Raw genomic sequence first — 19385 nt, 5'->3', positions numbered from 1 at the left:
TTTTTTTTTTTTGCGGTACACGGGCCTCTCACTGTTGTGGCCTCTCCTGTTGCGGAGCACAGGCTCCGGACGCGCAGGCTCAGCGGCCATGGCTCACGGGCCCAGCCGCTCCATGGCATGTGGGATCTTCCCAGACCGGGGCACAAACCCATGTCCCCTGCATCGGCAGGCGGACTCTCAACCAGTGCGCCACCAGGGAAGCCTTCTCATATTTTCCTAAGTTTAGGTGGTGAACTCTTACAAGAAGCCACATTGAAATTTATGTTTACAGGAGTACATCCCCAGTGCAGCAGTGCTGAAATATTTGTCAGAATACAGCTGATGGTGAAGCTGAAGGGAGAGGCTCTCTAGAAACCTTTGCTTCTTCATGCCTATAATAGTTCATAGAGACCACACCATCAAAGCACCAGCCTTCTGAAAACCAAGAAATCTTATTGTCCTTCCTTGTCAACATAAACCGTGGCTCATGTCCTGCATCCCTGCCTGACTTACATGTGCTCCACTACCTCCTAGTACTTCCATCATGGGATGAGAATATGAAGTTTTAAATTATACCATTATTATTGCTAGTTACTTTGACATTGAGTTTGGGCAGGGATACATTTGAAACGATGTGAGGTTTTAAAATGACCCTTTAGTGGACGGTGGAATATGTGAACAAGATTTCTACATGGAGGTGGCCAGGGTTGAGGGTGAGTAGCCAGATGTCCCCAGGAAGGTAACAAAATCATATCTACCATATGTTTGCACTTAATTCAAAAACGTATGTACTTAATATCCATATATTATCTACCTGTTAGTAATCATCTTTTCCATTAATATGGAAAAATAATCTTTTTTCTCAAGTCCCCAGTGATTGAGAAATGTCTGGTACTCTGTCCAGTTACTTTCAGGGTTTGTTGGCCTATGTATTCCTGGCTCTCTTCTACTCTAAGTTCCTGCTTCTCCTGGATTCATAATTCCCCTAGTGGCCAATATTCCTCCTTCTACGCACTCCTCTCTTCCTTTCTTCCCTCTCCCATTAGTTAGGATTCTTTTTGCTGCAAATGACAGACACACCAAGAAGGGAATTCACTAGTTCACAGAGCTAGGAAGGCTGGGATGGCCTGAGGGAAGAGTGGACCTAGCTGCTGTCTGTCTGTCTGTCTGTCTCTTTCTCTAACTTCCATCTCTGCTTGCCTCCATTCTCTCTCATTACAGTGTAACCTTCTCTACGTGGCTGGGTAGATGGCTGCCTGCAACCCCAGGCCTCCACCCTCACAACTCTCCATGCACGAGGTTAATAGAGAACTGCCCCTCCCGGTCCAGTTGGGAAAACTCTGGTGAGGGATTTTGATTGGCTCAGCTTAGGTCAAGAGCTCACACCTTGGTTCAGTCCCTGTGTGTGAAGGGAGGTGGCTTTGTGATTGGCCAGTCTGGGTCGTGTGTCTAATTCTGAGTAGAGTGGGGAACCTGGGACACTGTGATTAACTGCTCTACCAGGACCACATGAAGTGGGAGGTGTTCCCCAAATGTAAAGGGGTGCTGTTACCCCTTTATAAGAAGAGAGCAGACAGAAGCAGAGCTTCTGCTGTCCACTGTGGGCCACAAATGTGGCCCAAGCAGCTCCTTTCCCGGCTCCCAAAGCATCACCAATGCAAGGCTATTTTGTGCAATAGTGCTTTCCTAAAGGTAGAAGATAACAAAGAGCAGTGACTGAATGGCAACAGTGTACCAGCATCGTACAGGTGTTCATTTAAAATGAATATTTGACATTTTGAAGTCTCTGAGCCAAATCCACCAGTCTTCTGGGTCAGCAGACTTGTTGCTGGAGCCTGCACACCCATACCAGATCATTCTTCTCCATCTCTCCTCTCAGTGCCTGAGGGCCCCAGCTAGCCTCCTACCTGAGCATCCAGGGGACACAGTCCCAAGTTCCTGCTACTTTATTGTGCACAGCCACTGAATTCTTCATTTTTTTTTTTTCTCCTTCTAGACCTGTGTTTTATAGCCAACAACGCTCATCAGGACGCTTTCATAAACAAAAGAGCAAATTCTCCCTTAGGAAGAATCTTTCTAAGGATATTGTGATTCATAATAAGAAATACATATGTTTGCTCTTCATCTTACTCCTGGCACACAGCTCCTAAAACCCTTGTAATTTCCTAAGTGATAAGAGTCATGTGAGCATCTTGTGTTACAGGATTTGGTCTTTTGCCCTCAAATAGTTCCAATTTCTGAAGTATCTCCAGAGTGAGAAAGGTGAAGGGAGCATCTTGTTATTCATTAACAAGCCCCTTTCAACCACACCTGAATTTATGTTATGGGGGTGATTTTTGGAGAGCCCCTGGATAACCACTGGATGGGGACTGGTCACTGGGGGAACAAATCAGGTGATTAGAGGGTTGGAACTTTCAGCCCCACCCCTCCCCCTCTGACCTCCAGGGAGGGGAGAGGGGCTGGGAATTGAGTTTAATCGTGAATGGCCAATGATTTTATCAATCACACCTCTATAATGAAACCTCCATAAAAAACCCCTAAAGTACAGGGTTCAGAGAGCTTCTGGGTTGGTGAATAGGTGAAGGTGCTGGGAGAGTGCTGTGCCCAGAGAGGGCCTGGGAGCTCCACATCCTTCCCCTGCATACCTTGCCCTTTGCATCTCTTCCATCTAGCTGTTCCTGAGTTATATCCTTTATAATAAACTGGTAATCTGGTAAGAAAACTTTTCCTGAGTTCCGTGAGCTGCTCTAGCAAACCAATCCAATCCGAGGAGGGGGTCTTGGAAACCTTCAATTTGCAGCCAATCAATCAGAAGCACAGGTAACAACCTGGGCTTGCAACTGGCATCTGAAGTGGGGGGCAGTCTTGTGGGACTGAGCCCTTAACCTGTGGGATCTGATGCTAACTCCAGGTAGACAGTGTCAGACCGAATTGAATTGCAAGACATCCAATTGGTGTCACAGGACTGCTGCATGTGGGGGAAAAACCCCCACATATCTGGTGTCAGAAGTGAAATATTCTGAGTAGAGTGTTGTAGCAGAGAAAAACAAGAGTTTTTCATTTATACATCCTCTCAGAGCAGTGGTTCAAACAGCAGCTATCTCCTAAAATGGTCTCTTCTCCCTGCTCCCTGTGTATTTATGCACTGAAAACATGCCTACCCTCAAGAATATTATGGTTAATATTAGGGTTACCTCTGCATGGTGAGATCATGGTTAATTTTTATGGGTTTGTTTGTTTTATTGTATGTTTGTTTGGGGTTGGTTTTGCTTATCTGTTTCTACAATTAACAAATGAAACTGGTGCCATTCAAGACAAGAGAAAAGGACAGAGCCTGCTGCTTCTGTACCTTTTAGCAAGAAACACAAAACTCTTCCCCAGGACTTCCCTGGTGGCGCAGTGGTTAAGAATCCGCCTGCCAGTGCCGGGAACACGGTTCAAGCCCTGGTCTGGGAAGATCCCACATGCCGCAGAGTAACTAAGCCCGTGCACCACAACTACTGAGCCTGTGCTCTAGAGCCGCGAGCCACAACTACTGAGCCCACGCACCACAACTACTGAAGCCCACGTGCCTAGAGTCCGTGCTCTGAGACAAGAGAAGCACACGCTTCTGCAATGAGAAGCACATGAACCACAACGAAGAGTAGCCCCCGCTCGCCGCAGCTAGAGAAAGCCTGCACGCAGCAACAAAGACCCACACAGCCAAAAAAAACAAAACAAAAAAACTCTTCCCCAAAGCCTTCTATCACTGCCCCCTCCCCCCTCCCCACACCACCACCACCACCCCTCCCCCCTTAAACCTAAACCTCATTGGCCAGACTGTGTCACATGACCACAGCTCCACGTAAGGAGGTGTAGTATTGTATTTTGGTTTTCCAGCCTCAGCAACCTTGGTAGACAAAGGAGGTAACAGAGAGAGGGGTTGGGAATAATTATCAGGCTAAGCAGCCAACAGTGTCAGCAACAGAAGTAGGACACACAGCGAAGAAAGAGGGGATCGTGCAGAGTTTTTCCCAGCCTGGGGTGGGTATTACCACTTTGCCGTGTGACCCTGGGTGTCCAGAAGAGACTCCTGATATTAAAAGTCAGTTAGAGCTCTGGGTTCTGGTTAACGCTTATCTCAGGCATCAAAATGAACCTTTCCCTGTCCTCATTAGTACTTTGTAGCAGTAGTAATTATTATTATTTTTTCAAATTTCAATCATTTATTTCATCTGACCCAGTATATCCAAAACACTATGATTTCAACGTGTAACCAAGAGAAAAGTTATGCATGAGATATTTTCCATTTTCTTTTTTCATACTCGGGCTCTGATATCTGGTGTGCACTTTACAGCACGTCTCAGTTTGGATTAGCCGCATTTCAAGTGTTCAGTAGCCACATGTGGCTAGTGGCTACCAAACTGGATGGCGCAGCAAGCTCTAAACAGAGCTGATCTAGAGTTAGAAGGAGCTCTAAAAAGATTTTGATCTAGAGCTAGAGCGCTCTAGAGTACTAGCAATAGTAATTATTATTACTATTTACAAAGTGCTTTTTTTCTTTTAGTAGAGTATTGCTATCTTTGTATTACAGTTGAAAAAGTAAACTCAAGGAGGTTAATATTGGTAACAAATTTACATTTAAAAGGGCACTGACTCTTTCCCTGAGGCTGCCCAGCAGTGCAGAGGTGGAGACTCAGGTACATTTAAGATTTCACTCCACCTGCTGAACACTAGATCAACCTAATTAAGGTTGATGACACCGAGAAACTAGGGCAATGGGTAGGCCTCTGAAAAACTGACAGAGAGGAAAACTGGGCAAAGTGGTTGGTTGCAGTTGTGTGGTGGTTAAGGACTGTGGTATCATCAAGGAGTCCTTCAAATGCAAAAATGAACAAATAAAAAACTTGGCTCTAGTTAGACCTATATATTAATTGAATAATTAATTAGTTAAAGGATACCTGATCCTTATTCCCTTCCAGCATCTGCTATTTAAGGACTGTTGACTCTTGGGCCTGATAAACACAGGAAGTGATCCTTCTGTCCTAAACATGCTTCTCAGCTCCCAGCTAAAGGCACACTCTCTGCCCAGCTGGTTAACTCTTCTTGTCTCAGATGGCTTATTCTAGAATCATGTCTCTGGTGTGCTGGAGAAAGACTTCTGAGCTGGGGCTTAGACCTGGTTTAGCATCCCTCTCATTGCCTGACATGGGCAAATCTCCATGCTCTGTCTGGATCTGCTTTGCCTACAGTCATATTAACAGCACTTTTTTTTCTCTCTCTCTGTTAGTCTGTGTCTATGAAAGTGCTTTGAAAGGTAAAGAATACTCTCTATGCGGGTATGTATGATGTGCTCACATTCCTGTATTGTCCCCACCTCCTCCCTTCTTTCTTTCCAGAAAGTGTTGTCAGTATCCAGCCCTGTGCTGACAGATTCTCAGACCACCATCAGTTAGGTTGCAGAGGAGCAAGCCAGATGAGGCTGTTCTGCTCAGACCGTGGTTCACTGTGTATTGTTTAGAGAAGAATCTTGTAAACATTTGTATTCTGCATAACTGCTAGTATTTCTTATTCTGGGCTCTTTATTTTAAAGAACTGAAAAGACTGTGCCTGCGTTGTAGGTAAGAGTTCAGAAGTGCATACCAGCATCATTCTGGGCTGGGCTGGCAGACACTGCTAGTGGCTTTTCCAATATCCATCCTCCCCTTCTTTCTTACCAACAGAACCCTAATTTTTCTCAAGGCAGTACTATGTCCAATTAAAAAGGCTCACCTTCCCAACTCCCTTGCAGTTGGGAGTAGCCATGTGACCCAGTTCTGGCCAGTGACATGTAGGGAGAAGTCCCTAGATGGGGGCCTCCAGGAACCTTTTTTACAGGGAAAAGTCTTAGCTGACATTTCCCTTTGTTTTTTCCTTTTTTACTTGAAATGCATCCATCTTGTCTCCATAAACACAAGAGCCACATGCTAAAGATAGGAAAGTAGGAAGATAAAATGTCTGCAAGTTCTTGGCAATCTTAGGGAGCAACCTACCTGCTGATTTCTTATGTAAAAATAACTAATCAATTAAACAAACATACAAAAAGCCTATTTGGTTAATCCATTGTAATCAAGTTACTGCTTCATGCAATCAAACGCAATCTTAACTAATGGACTGCTAAGATGTTTAATGTGCTCTGACAGAAAGTGGATGCAAATCCACTGTAGAGTCCTTTAGAGCAGTGCTGATCAGGCTTTCATGTGCATAGACACCACCTGGAGAGCTTGTTGAAAATGCAGATTCTGATTCAGTAGGTCTGGATTGGAGTCTGAGATTCTGCACTTCTCGCAAGCTTGCAGCTAATGCTGATGACGCCAGTGCTGGACGACTCTGAGTAGCAAGGATTTAGAAAATGACAGCTTTTTTGTCAGGCGGCTTCTATGTTGAGCTATTCTGTCTTTCTTTGATATGCTTATTATTCAGTTAAAAATCTGCAGAGGACTCAATGCATTTTCAACAAAATGTTAAGGTTTTATTTAGAAAATCATTTTAGAGACAAAACACCGTTCATTTTGTTTAGCAAAATGAATTTAACAAATGCATTTAAATAAGGTAAATTCAAGACTTCTATGGATTTTTTTCCTTAGTTACTTGATTTTCTGCCAGTGGAAGTTTCTGTCTTCCAGCCTGAGTGCTTTCCAAGTTAATTCAGCTATAATCCAAGGAACTGCTTTATGGAATCTGAATAACTCAAATTCACTCTGTATTCTCACTCAATCTCAGTGTATTAAATGAAACACAAGGAAAATGACTTAGGGAAGTAGAATTAGAAGGAAATGTTTCTCCCTCTTGGTCATGTTACCTTCTCAACAGAGGCCTTGTCTGCTCTGAAATGGATGGTGAAAGTAAATTGTTACTGGGAGGTGATGGTCAAAAAGAAAACTTAGATGGTTTTCACACCATCTGTCATCATGACCCAAAGGAAATGCAAGCCACACCACTTCCAGCCAAGCCACTGCTTTACACAGAAGCTGCCCATAGCTTCCTATTGTTATTTTCTTTTCTAGTTATATACATTAAAAAAAAAATACAACGTTGTGTTAAATAGGAGGACAGCTAACAGAGGAGCATATGACACTACACTGAAAAACCAAAAGAGCTTGATTAAGTTGAGGAGAGAAACAGCAGATGGTCTTCATGGAGGGAAGCCGCCAATGACCACCATCTCCTCAGTCTGTGACGGATCTGCACTCTGAGGGTAGGCCTTCTGACAGCCGCCACTGGGCCAGGCGCTGCTTGAACCATTTCTGGAGGAGGGAAATGTGCAAAATTACCTGTCACATACTGAAAAACTGAAATGTCCATTCCCTTGCTAAAAGTAGCTTCTGTGGCCCAGCTGGAAAAGAGGAAAGCAGTCTGAGTCCCTGGGGATGGTTCATCTCATTGTGATACTTATATTTCTGCCTCAGGACCTTTGTACATACTGTTTTCTATGCTTAGAATATCTGACCTTCATTATTTATCTGATGATAAATAATTCTCAGGGCTCAGCTTAAATAGAACCTTCTCAGTAAGGCCTTCCCTAACCATTTTATCAAGTAGATTCTCCATCCATCTCCTATTCTCTGTGTTCATACTTTGTTACCTTCACAGAACTTTTAATATCTGTAATTAATTTATTTGTGTATTCACTTGTTTTTAATCTACATTTCCTTCTAGAATATGAGATCCATGAAAGCAGAGTCTGCATCCATCTTATCGTCACTAGCCCCTAGCATAAGGGCTTAACAGAGATTAATAAATGTTTGTTGAATGAATAAAAGAAATTGAAGCATCTCCTTGATGCCCCAGATAAATCTGTATGGCTGCTATACCTCATCAATGTGTGATGATCTCAAGGGCCTTGGTCATCAGTAGCACTTAGTAAGAGTTTGTTGAATAAAATGAATGAAAAACTAAGCGCTGAACAACCTTGGGGCACTCCTTTCTGAGGATCCATGGAGTAGTCTAGACCAATCGTTCCTGCTCCAGGGCCACTGAACAGTGAGAAAAGAGCAAGTGGGATTCCCAGTTTACTCAAAATCTTCTAGCTCTGTGTGACCCAAATATTCACACCTCGCAAAAGTGACCATGGATTTAGGAAAAGCCCCAGATGGGATACTTCTAGACAAGGTACCATGTGAGGGCTAAAACATATTTTACGCATTTTAAAATGCATATAAAGGCATATAGATCTGCCTTTATTATACCCCTGAAGGGCGGGGGATTCTGCAAAGTGGAGATGAGGAGACCCATGCTGGGGAATAGTCTGGGGTATGAACCAGGTTGGCCAGGAGGAATCTGGATTTTTGAACAACAACATTGAAGAGGCAATAGTGAAGAAATAGAAGCAGCAAGCATTAATCCACATGGGAGAGGATGAGTAGAGGCTCTGTGGGAAGGCAGGACCTCCAGGCTTTATTCTCCTGTGCTTCCCAACCTTTCACACATCATGGCACACTTTGAGAATGAAGACGTTTTCATGTCATACTGCTTGGGTAGGTGACCACTGGGGGCTCTGCAGTCCTGGGCCCTGCCAACAGGAAGCTTGTTGTAACCAACTGGCTCAGAACTTGAGGAAGTTAGAGCGCCAGTCAGCTCAACTGTAAATGAAGAAGTAAACTTAGGGGCTATCTACTGTCCCTTGTAGTGTTTCTAAAATTTACCTGTTCTAGGGGTCAGTAGATGAGGGGACAGAAAGGAAGCAAAAAGAACACAGTTGTGGGATGGGTGCCAGACCTGGAATGTGCTGATGGAGATGGTATGGTGAGAAACACCTAGAGGGCTCTGACTTGGCACAGCCAGATGCAGATTCAACCTCTGAACAAACAGGGTGGGCTCTAGGGCCATGCGTGGGAAGACCTCATCTCTGCGGAGATCTAGGGAATCAAAAGGCATTTCAGCATAAGCCCAAGATGAGAAGAAAGGGCGAGAACCACAGGGGAAGGAGTGCTTCTAAGGCTCAAGGTCTGTAGAGCTAGAAGGGAGCGAGCCCACAGCACCGCCTAGGGCTCTGCACCAATGCTCACCTGGCTGAACAGCAAGGGACCACGCCTACAACTCTCCCTAACTGTTCAACAGTTTACACACTGAAGTGCCTAACACCTGTCAAGATCAGTTGTCTTATATACCTTTGTACTGTGGTGTGGCAGCAGAGAAAAGTAATCTAAAGCCAAGGGCAGCAGACTACTCGTAGGGAAGCCTTCTCTTTGGGGGTTGCTCTCTGGGTGCCATAGTTCACTCCTGGGGATCTCCAACCTTAAGGAGAATAGAGAGCTCATGTATCTTTGGTGGCTTTAACCAACGTTCTACTGCTAAAGGTGGGCCTATTTGCTTCTGTGATCCATGTGTGTATTTAGTTAACTCTGGAATCTGGTGTGAGAGCAGCATAGTTCCAGTTTCATTAATGAGGTAGCTCTGCAGGGGTTTCAAGGCGACGAGGTCTGATTAAACAGAATTTGCAGTTTCTAGAGCTGAATAAATGGCAGAGTTTTACAGACTGACTAATTAAAGCTTGGAGGGGGAAAGGCTCATTTTCTATCAGGATTCCTTTAAGACAGAATGATTGAGCTGGCTTCATTCAGAAGAGCCACCCACACCTTTATACTAGGAATGAAGCAAAATATTAACTTACAGTTACTGAACGTAACTTCAGCAATGACCAAATCTGTGAATCGGTGAGTTGGCATCCAAATGATTAATAAATTGCACCCTAGCATTGGGGGATGGGAGGAGGTTCAAGAAAAGCTCAACTGTTTTCCACAGATATATATTTTTTAAATCACACATGTATATAATAATTTAGCAAACCAGTTGCTCTCCAACAAAAGTCATTAAACACCTTGCTTGCCTTTTTCACCTCCAGAGCTGAATCTTACCACATCTCACTCACATCAATCCTAATTTTCCACCTGGCTCTCTCCTTCTCTTCTTTGTTTCAGTCATCCCCTGGGAAAGACATTCATCCCTTGCTTGCTTATGAATGGATGCCCTCATTAGCCTTGCCCATTGACGGAGGTTTATTTACTCTGAGAGAACAGATGATAATTAGACACTGGGATGGGGAAGGGGTGAGGCAGAATAATATTGTTCCTGTCCTTTTCTCTAGTAACTAACATTTCATTCTTTTTAGGAGGAGACCTTTAGAGGTCTTTATTCCATTGATAAGACATCTAACAACTAAAACCAGGGTTCTAGGAAGAGTCCCAGGACATCAAGAGGGGATAAAAATCCTGGAAACCAATCTAAGAACCAACGCCAACTACACTGGGATTGAATCAGTGATAATAGAAAATGGAAGATCATTCTAACCTCCCAAGGGGCTGATAAGAGCTTTCCCAGCCCCTTCTCACACTGACTTCAAAATAATGAAAGACACAGGGGTCGAGATTTTGTAAGGTTTCTCTAATTTAAATATAGGACATATCTAATTACTGTCATGAGAAAAAACCCATTCTAGGACCCCAGCAAATGCACCTTAAAAAGTTATTTCCATTAGAGCATCCTTCTCTTCATTCTGGGTTCCTATAGGTGTCCCTCCCCCACCACCACCACCCCAAGTAAAGAACATTGTCCTACAGTGGGACAGTTATAAAGAGGTCAAAGGCCCCAGTCAGAGAATATTTCAGCATTGCCTTTGTCAACGTATCAGCAGTGTGAATTAGCTTGAGTTAACTATCTCATAGGACCATCACATGCTTATTTTTCTTCTCCTAGTGTTACTTGTTCTAGGAAAATGAATATGAATCCCATTCTGGAAGTGGGTGGTATTAGGCATAAGGGACCAAGCATATGAAAGAAATATTATTTTGGCTTTGATGACCTTTTCTCATGGAAAAGGGCAATGCTAACAAATAGAAGAAACAGGGCAAGTGCTGATACCAGACACTGCTTATGTTTAGGCCCAACAAACCTGGCCTCCATCAGTTATTTAAAGGGTCCCCACAGGGAAACCATTCTCACCCACCAGTCACATGGGGGTGAGAGGGTTGGGAAGGGGTTACGGGGATGGGAGGGAACGATGGGAAGTTGGAAGATGAGATCCAATCTGGTAAGGGATGACGGAGGGTTACCTAGGAAGCCTCTTTCCCTGAAACTGCTAAATTTTTCCTCTCTCTGAGCTCTTGGGTCTCAGATGCTTCCCTGTGGTTGATGCCGGAAGACAGAGGGGAAAGCTGAGCCGTGGCAATCTCAGGGAGGAAGAAGGTGTTAGCCTCATGGCAGGAAAAGGAAGCAAGGAGCCCTGCTATGAGGCTGACTCATTCCCCCGAATGCTTACTTCAGGGCTGAGTCTACCATTTACTCATTTGAGGATGGGAGAAGTGTGTGTGTGTGGGGGGGGATGGGAGAAGGGCTGCCTGAAAGGGGCAGAGGAACCTGCTCTGTAGGGGTCTGAACTGGCTGACCTCAGTTATAGAAGGGTGCCCTCTCTTTCTTCCTGCCCCCAACCTGATCTCAGTTCAGTTCTCTCATATAAGGTGAATCTTGAGGAAAGATTGAATATAGCCTGAGATGACTGTCATTTACTGCATGGATTTTTTTTCAGGAAGAAATAGAACATAAATTGAATTTTCAGTGCTTCCCTCCCACCCCACCCAATTGTTTCCATTCCTTTTCTGTGGAGACAAAACAGCATGGTAGTTAAGCATCTGGGCCAGGGGGCCAGACTGCCAGGGTTCAGATCCCAGCGCTGCTACTCCCCAGTGGTGGTCTTCAAGTTATTTAAACTTTCTGTACAGTGGAGCCAAGAGTGCCCATCTCATAGCATTGTTGTGGCAAATAAATGATTTAGTACTCGGAGAGCACTAGGCGGCACGTGTCATCTGTTACAAAGGCCAGCATAACCATTCTGCTTTAGGGAATGACAGTCACTTGCCAAGGGAGAATCAGGCTAATACGGGGCCCATGGTAAACTCACAGCCTTAAAGCTGAGTTACTGTCTCTGTGATCACTCCTCTTTTCTAAATATAGTGTGGGATGTAAATGACAACAGTTCAGCAGGCTGCCTCCTGGGGAGAGCTGGGGTTCTGAGAAACATGAGCTGTTCGGCTTGGGTTACAGTCCATCACCTTCCATTAAGTTCTGGTTCTGGCTAGCCAGATATCTGTTCCCTTTGCAAAAGACTGATATGCTGGACTTTCTGTTTGACCTAGGAGAGGGAGGATTTTCTATGGGCGAGTTCTCCAAAGGCTTAATTAGTAAAAAATCATTTTGGGCTTGGGATCCAAAATGGATCTTGGGGTCTTTGTTCTAGGATTCACTGGAGCACCCATGACAAGCTTTTAAGCCTCAGCTAAGTATGATTCATGGTGAGGAGAGAACAAAATGTCTGAATGCTCTGGTCTATAAGTTGGGAAGAATAAGAAAGTCTCTGCTTTAGACCTGCGACTAGAGGTGTGAATTGCTTTGGGCTCCCATGGGAGAGGTGCTAGAGGAGTTCCAAGTGGTATCATCATGCAGAACTAATTGTCTTTCCATGACCAAAGGGGAAATAGAAGAGTTTAGACAGGGGTTTAAAAAAAAACAAAAAGTCAGTTGAAGGAGCCAATACTGCACCTACTGTACCTAGCGGTTAAAAATCATGGGCAGTGTTGCATTCTCTACCCTAAACAATTTTCAGGATAATAGAGGAGATTTTAAAATAGATAAATAAATCAATGCACTTATGGTGACATCTTTTTCCTGTTCCTTCAGTTGTAATGTCAGATGTCTACCTTCTCAGAAAACTCCAGAAAAGAACCCTAAACCTTAGAGCCGTGGAATTTTTAAAAACCGGAACCAAATCTCCCTGGCTCCGTGCAATTTTAGCTCTGCAGCTAACCGGAAGCTGCAGCGCGATGTGATGCAAAGAGCATGCTTAACGACCTGTGCCATCACGGCAAGTCTCTCCCTCTAAACCTCAGTGTCCTCGTTTACCAAACCTGAGCACTGAATTTATAGCTGATCACTAAGATCCCTTCCAGCTCTGACACTCCCTCTGAGAATAGATTTGAGGGCGCTGGGCTCAGAGGGCGCACACTGCACCTCTCCTAAAGGTTTCGCTTCCAGCCCAGAGGAGAAAATAAACCCGGGAAAGCGAGACAAAAGTGGGCCGAGGGACGCTGCTCCCAGGCCAGAGGGAGGAGAGAGCGTTTAGCCCGTGCTGTAGGGGAGAGTGGAAAAGCAAGGAGAAGGGAGGGTGGGCGTGGGGCTTCTAAGCAGCTCCCGCGGGAGCCACCGGGCTGGGGTGGAGGGACAGACCTGGCGCCCGTGGAGCCGGGGAGCTGGGATGCTGCTGTGGGAGCGATACAGGTCTGGGCTCCCGGGGTACGGGCAGAAGCGACGAAAGAGCCGGGGGAAGGAGGCCAAGCGGGAGCCGAGGGCAAGGGCGACCCCCAACCTTCTCGAGATCTCCCAGGCGAGGGTGGGCGCGGCGGGTCCCCGCGGGCAGGAGTCGGGCGCGCGCGGGGGCTTACCTGGGTCTCCTCCTCGGAAAGGCCGGCCTCGGCCGCGATCAGACACAGCGTGGTGGGGTCCGGGTGCTTGTTGACCTTGTTGAAGTTGTACTCCAGGATCTCCACCTGGTCCTCAGTGGGGCCGCTCGCGGTCTCCGCAGACATGGTCCCGACACGGCTGCGGGAGAGGGAGAAGCGGCGGGGTGAGCGAGGCCCCGGGCGGGCGGGACGCAGGGAGGAACGGCGATCCGGAGCGCTGCCGGGCACCTTCAGCCCCCGGGGCTGTCCCCGCCCAGGGTCGCACGGCGCACGGGTCCCCGGCGCTGCAGGCTGCTGCGGGAGCCTGCCCGGGCTCCTTCCAGGGGCGCGCACCTAGGGGTCCCGCCGCTGAGCTGCGCGTCCTTGGGCTGCGCTCCTGCCCCGAATTTTTACAAGTTTCCCCGGGGTCAGTGGTCTGGGGTGGTGGGAAGAAGCTGACGCCGCGCCCTCCCGGCCGTGAGCCTTTAAGGAAGGAGTGGAGGAAGCGCGGCGGTGATTTTGAAAAGCCGTCTTCAAAGCTTCCTCCTGGGAGAAGGAGCTGCCCTGGGCACAGTCCTGACAGATGGCGTGGCTGGGCTGCCCCGAGTCCGCGGCGGGGCCGCCTCACCCGTGCGCGCCCTGCCGCCTCTAAAGTAGTTTAGCACTTTGCAGCCCTCGCCAGGGAGGGCTGCACACCCCTACACCTCCTTCAGGGAGATGACCCACAGGACAGAAGTTACTTCTCAAAGTTGGGGAACTCGGGGGGCGCTTTTAATCTCTTCCTTTTACAGAGGTGAAGGTAGGTCCGCAGTGATTTACCCCTGCAGTTCCTAAGGCCGGGAACAGCGTAAGGAGAAAGTTCCACCTGAGGGCTTGTGTGAGTCACTCTACGATCTGCGACCTCCTTCTCCTTCCCTTCACCCCCGATTTTTCTAACTAAAGCCATGAGTCAGAGGCCTCCAGTCAACCCGGCTGTTCACTTCCCAGCGTGGCCTGGACATTGTTCCACAGGGCCCACCAGAGTCCACTGCGCTATGTTCCTCCCTAGATGAGGCCTTCCAAGATAGAGCCAAAACCCAACTGAGGAGGATCTACAGCAGCTGTCTTTGAAATCAGACATCCCCTCTAATTGTGTTAAAATTAACTGTAAAGTCAAGAGAATTGGTCGGTTACCAGCTTCAGGGTCTCTTGTATTTCCTTACTTCAGAGCCAAACGTTACTCTAGCAGATCGGGGGCAACATGACTTCCTGCTACATCTCTTATACCTAAGTAGCCTCTGAAATGGGACCAAAAAACGGCAGATGTGCACCCCTCCCCTCCCCCCAATCTTAGATGTATTGAGGTATAGGAAGTTAGACTCTAACTTCTAACTATGGAAGTTAGAGTCTATCTTCAAGTTCCTGGCTGAGCACTTGAGACAGACAGGTCAGCATTTGCCATTGCTGACAGTAAAAGACAAGCACAAGTGTGGGAATCCCGTTGGTTTGTTGTTTTAACAAACAATTGCACAATCGTCCAGCACAATCCTGAGTAGGTTTTGCTGTGGTCTGTACCTGGGGATGAGCCATACTCCACTGATCTGCCTGCATAATGTCCCCGATGCTGTGGCAACCTTCTCAACCAGGACCTGCATCCTGGGCTCCCTGAATAAATGTCTTTCCCTCTCCTCTCGGTCACCTGAAGAGGCTTCTCAGGTGAGACAAGAAGCCATTCTACTGTGAGGGATTCTGGGCTTAAGCCAGTTATCAGGTCATAGTGAAATCTTCATGATTTTAGGGAGTTCTGTGCTCCCCCACTTAATCTGTCACAGTGGTTCCTGTCACAGTGCTGAGGAAGGACGGGGTCAAGCCAGGTGGTAAATGCCTCTTCTCCTGTTGGCACCATCTCCCCCTTTCTCTGACACAGAACTTCAGAGCTGGAAAGAACCTTGGTGACCAGCAACCTAGGATGGAAAGCTTTGGCTTCAGTTTCAGTCCTGTGCTCTTCTAGACCCTTCTCAGCGGGCCATTCTGTCTTTAGTTTGGCAGAAAAAAATCAGGAGGGCAACCGTGTAAATGCAGGCAGGACTTGTTGCTGTTTTGAATGGGCTTTGACTGCCCTCGTAGGACACCAATTCCAGCCAAAGCTGCCCACTGGAACCACCCACCACTGAGCATTTTGCCTGAAAAAACACAGGAGAGGGGAAACTGCTGCCTCTGATTTAATTCCTTGCCCTAGAAAGGTTCCATCTAATTCCAGTTACACAGTTATGCTGGCTCTTCCAGGAAAATTTTTGCTGCTGCTTTGTAGACTCCCCAGTCCTTCAGAAGTGTTCATCAAAGGTACAGATTTCTAAACTGGACTCAGATTCAAGGACTGTTCTACATGTACTTCCTTCCCTCTTTTGGTTTTTTAATTGCTATTATATAATCCATGGGTGACTCATGTTCTTACATTTAATCAGGTGCATCTTCTCTTACATTTTTGCGGCTCTCCGTTAACAGGACTTTGTACGAGGTTTCATGGATAGGTCCACTTGACTTTAAAGTACTCCTTGGGTTAGTTGGCTGAGGGCCATTGGACTTGGTTGGCTGCTAAGGAGACTTGTGGAAGGACAATTTGAAAGTACCTACTTCTCTAAGGTACACTAAACAAACAAACTTGACTTCTAGAAATGAGGATGGAAGATCTAACCACGATAGAGATATCTGCCTGTCATTTCTCCACAAAACTCACTCTCTGTTATTTCAGCCCTCTTTGGTTGACATGTGTTTGCTGCTGCTTCTCCATTTCTTCCCTCCCTCTCTTTCTTTCAAAGGAAACTTATAAATCAAATCACCCTAGTAACCTTGGCCTTATAAAACTTCTCAACTCTTTCCAGTAAGGAAACTGTTGAAAAGTATCTCTGAAGGTAGTCTAAACAATGTCAGATGAAAAGAACTAGAAATATTTTAAAGCTTCTTAAACTTTAATCTGAGCACAAGTTCTATTGTTGCTGTAGTTATTCATATGAAACATTCAAAGAGTAATTTGTCCTGTGGTTGTGTTTTCTTTTGTGATTGGGGGAAGACAATGCATAAACCTTTTCAAGAGATTAGATGAAAACTGCTGGCTTTTTTTCTAAATTCCAATGCCTGGGTAGACAATGTGTGCCAATAAGACAGCTTTACCTTTGTCCCCTAATCCTGTAGTCATTTATTTTAAAAGTATCTACCTATGTGAACCAGCTCATGGAGAGTGCTACAAAGTGGAACCTGCAGAACTCTCGTTAGGGTCACATTTACCATCTTCTCCTCCCCAACCCAGCCATTCTGACCTCTTTGTAATGCCGCTAATTCTAAACCGAGAGAAGAAGATTATCAGTGGCAGATACTCCTCATAAACAATCCCATGGTGAGCTGACCAAAAGCAAAGGAAGCAGATGGATCATGCTGTAGTGTTGTCTCCCAATTTACTTTAGCCTGAATCTCCTTTATGCTCACGGTGGACTTTCTGGAAGCAGTGGGCTCTTGAAGTATTCTGTGTTTTCTTAAGTGAGAAAAATAATATACCACCATTTCCCCGAGAGAAGCGGTGGGTCTTTGGAAGTGGATAGAGTTGCCTCACTTGTCACTTACTGAACTTCTCTGGATGGGGTTTGAGGGGGGATCGTGCAAGCTGTCAGTGTTTCTCAGAAACGGACAAATGGGAGTGGCATATCGATCTGCTTCCCCGGGTTAACAACAAGGCTGGTTTTCAAAGAAAGGATTTTTTTGTTTTTGTTTGTTCTTTACTTATGAACCTGGTGGTTAATATCCTTAAGCTTAGGATAGTTCTCATGCCTGGCTGGGCCTCAGAATCACCTGCAGAAATGTGCAGGCACACTGCTGACCTCCTGAACCAAAACCACATTGTAGGAATCCAGCATGGGAGAGACACAAAAAGTATCTCAGCTCTCACAAGAGTTTGCAACTTAATCATTAAAATCAACTGTAAATGTTTAGAGCTTCTTATACCTTATACCGTTAAGATGCTTTAAAATATCTTCTAACTCTGATGCTGTATATCGTCTCAACGCTTGAGTAGACAGTATGTTGAGGTAGTTTTAAAAGAATAAGCTTTTAAAAATATACATTGGAGAGGAAATTTAGACGTTATGCTATTTACCTTTTGTATATATGGTCAGGAATGTGGAAATTGTCTTTAAAATTATGAATTATTAAGAGAAATTTCCCCACGCTTTCAAAAATTCAGAAATAATATAAAACTCTTTAAATTTTTTTTCAGAAAAACCCATTCTTTTGTTGAGATCAGAGTTTAAGAAAGCAGGTCATCAAAAGAAAAATTCCTTCCACCTTGTCATACAAATTTTCATAATTGAGTTAGAAGCCAAAAATTACAGTGGAAGAGATTTGTCAACCTTGACAAATGATTGTCCTCTAAATTCTTAAATTTTCCAGTGAGGGTAATGCTAAAGTTTAAGTTATGGTTTATATAGACAATTTATATAATACAACTTAAAGCTGAACATTAGATTATGAATGCACCATATACACATAGTATCATCGCTGTCTTCAGAGAAACAAGATTCCAAATTTAAATAGGAAAAAACATTTTTTAATGGTCTATTGATTCCAGTTTTACATATTAAAAAAACTGGAGGAAAATACAACAAAATGTTAACAGTGTTTATATCTACACAGTGAGACTATAGATGACCTAAAATTTTTCTTCTTTTATTGTTCTGTTTTTTCACATTTACTACCCTGAAATTAGAAATGAAAATTTTTTTCTTAAAAAATTATTCCTTTTTTAGATTAGTTCCATCACATATGTATGGATTCCTAAAAGACCTTTTATTTTAGTTTTTGTATTTTTGAGATATATAAAAACATCATACTATATGTAATTCTTTTGTTATTGCTTTGTTCATCAACATGTTTCCAAGATTCATTCATATCTCAGCATGCAGAGAACTTCATTCATATTCTGTGCTATTTCCGTTTAGTGAATATACTGCAATGTATTTATGTCTTTTCCTGTTGGTGGATATTTGGGTTGTTTCCAGTGTTTTGCTATTATGAACAATTTTCTCTGAACATTTTTGTATATATCCTCTGAAGCACATCCAGGAAGGCTTCTCTAGGAGTGGAACTGGTCATAACGTATGTGACTAGTAGCTTTACAACATTATACCAACTTCTTTTCCAAAATTGTTGAACAAAACTGTACTCCTATCAGCAGTATATAGCATTTCCTTTGCTCTACATTCTCATCAATGCTTGGATTGTCAAACTTCTGAATTTTTTCCCAAAATTGTTATGTATTCTTTTTGTCCATGAATAATATTTAAAGCTACTTGAAGCTATTTATGTTTCCATCCTGATTAACTTCTTGAGGCTAAAAGGTTCCACATGTTTACTATTTACTCTAAAAACGTATTTCCTGTTCCAGCCCAGAAGGAGATTTGAGGTGTTTTTGGAGGGTTTAGACTCTGTCTCCAGGCTAGCTTGTTATCTCCACTGGTCACCAAGAGCCATACGGAAGATATATGGAAAACTAATTACAGCAGATCTTTTGTCTGTATAATGCTAAAGATGTTACTATCTTCCCTTCTACAGATCTCCTGGGATCAGGACTTGACTCTGCACTTAAAAACTGCATAACCATATCAATTTATTGTCCCCCGCCCTTAAAGCAAAAATCAAAGTCTCCAGATGAAAACCACAGAGATGGATTTAAAATGACTGAATAAGGAAGAAGAAAGGATGTAGGGATAGATAGGAAGTGTAAAAGAGAGAGATTATTTGGCTGTGGGCTTAAAATAGGATATAAAAATGTGAAGTCAAATAATGTGCTCAGTGTTTGAACTGCAATACCATGATCATGGGGGTGCTGAGTTCTAGTTCAAAAGCAGGTCGCCATTCGTTCTTCCAGTTTCACTCTCAGTCGTCTCTTAGAAATCAGAATGGAATTAGTCCTGTTTTGTGGTGGAGAAA

At 44.5% G+C, this 19385-nt stretch overlaps 2 protein-coding genes across 2 annotated transcripts in view; one reads left to right on the top strand and one right to left on the bottom strand.

Annotated features, from left to right (window-relative positions):
• The window catches only part of SPMAP2L (sperm microtubule associated protein 2 like), a 96447-nt gene extending 96353 nt beyond the window's left edge, over positions 1-94 (top strand). The window contains exon 14 of the mRNA XM_027102854.1: positions 63-94. The gene's annotated coding sequence lies outside the window, so the exon portion shown is untranslated. The remainder of the gene's footprint in view (positions 1-62) is intronic.
• A 5587-nt stretch (positions 95-5681) lies between these two features.
• On the bottom strand, positions 5682-14210 carry HOPX (HOP homeobox). The gene is made up of 3 exons (XM_027102856.1): positions 13782-14210; positions 13431-13587; positions 5682-7244 (listed from the first exon to the last, which is right to left on the bottom strand). The coding sequence occupies exons 2-3, from the start codon at positions 13572-13574 to the stop codon at positions 7167-7169; spliced, it is 222 nt and encodes a 73-aa protein (XP_026958657.1). The 5' UTR covers positions 13575-13587; positions 13782-14210; the 3' UTR covers positions 5682-7166.
• Positions 14211-19385: the final 5175 nt, after the last annotated feature.

This window comes from Aethalodelphis obliquidens, unplaced genomic scaffold (genome assembly GCF_003676395.1).
Source record: "Aethalodelphis obliquidens isolate GAN/ISIS:26980383/991018 unplaced genomic scaffold, ASM367639v1 scaffold6, whole genome shotgun sequence".
Taxonomy (NCBI): domain Eukaryota; kingdom Metazoa; phylum Chordata; class Mammalia; order Artiodactyla; family Delphinidae; genus Aethalodelphis; species Aethalodelphis obliquidens.
Note: the sequence above shows the minus strand (reverse complement) of the source record. Positions and strands in the feature narration are given on the sequence as shown.

What these genes read in the sequence shown, in the direction of transcription:
- HOPX (XM_027102856.1), bottom strand. Translation starts at nt 13,574, where the DNA reads ATGTCTGCGGAGACCGCGAGCGGCCCCACTGAGGACCAGGTGGAGATC. An exon ending in TTTCCGAGGAGGAGACCCAG is followed by an intron (nt 7,245 to 13,430) that starts GTAAGCCCCCGC and finishes TCCCTCCTCCAG; the next exon opens with AAATGGTTCAAGCAGCGCCT.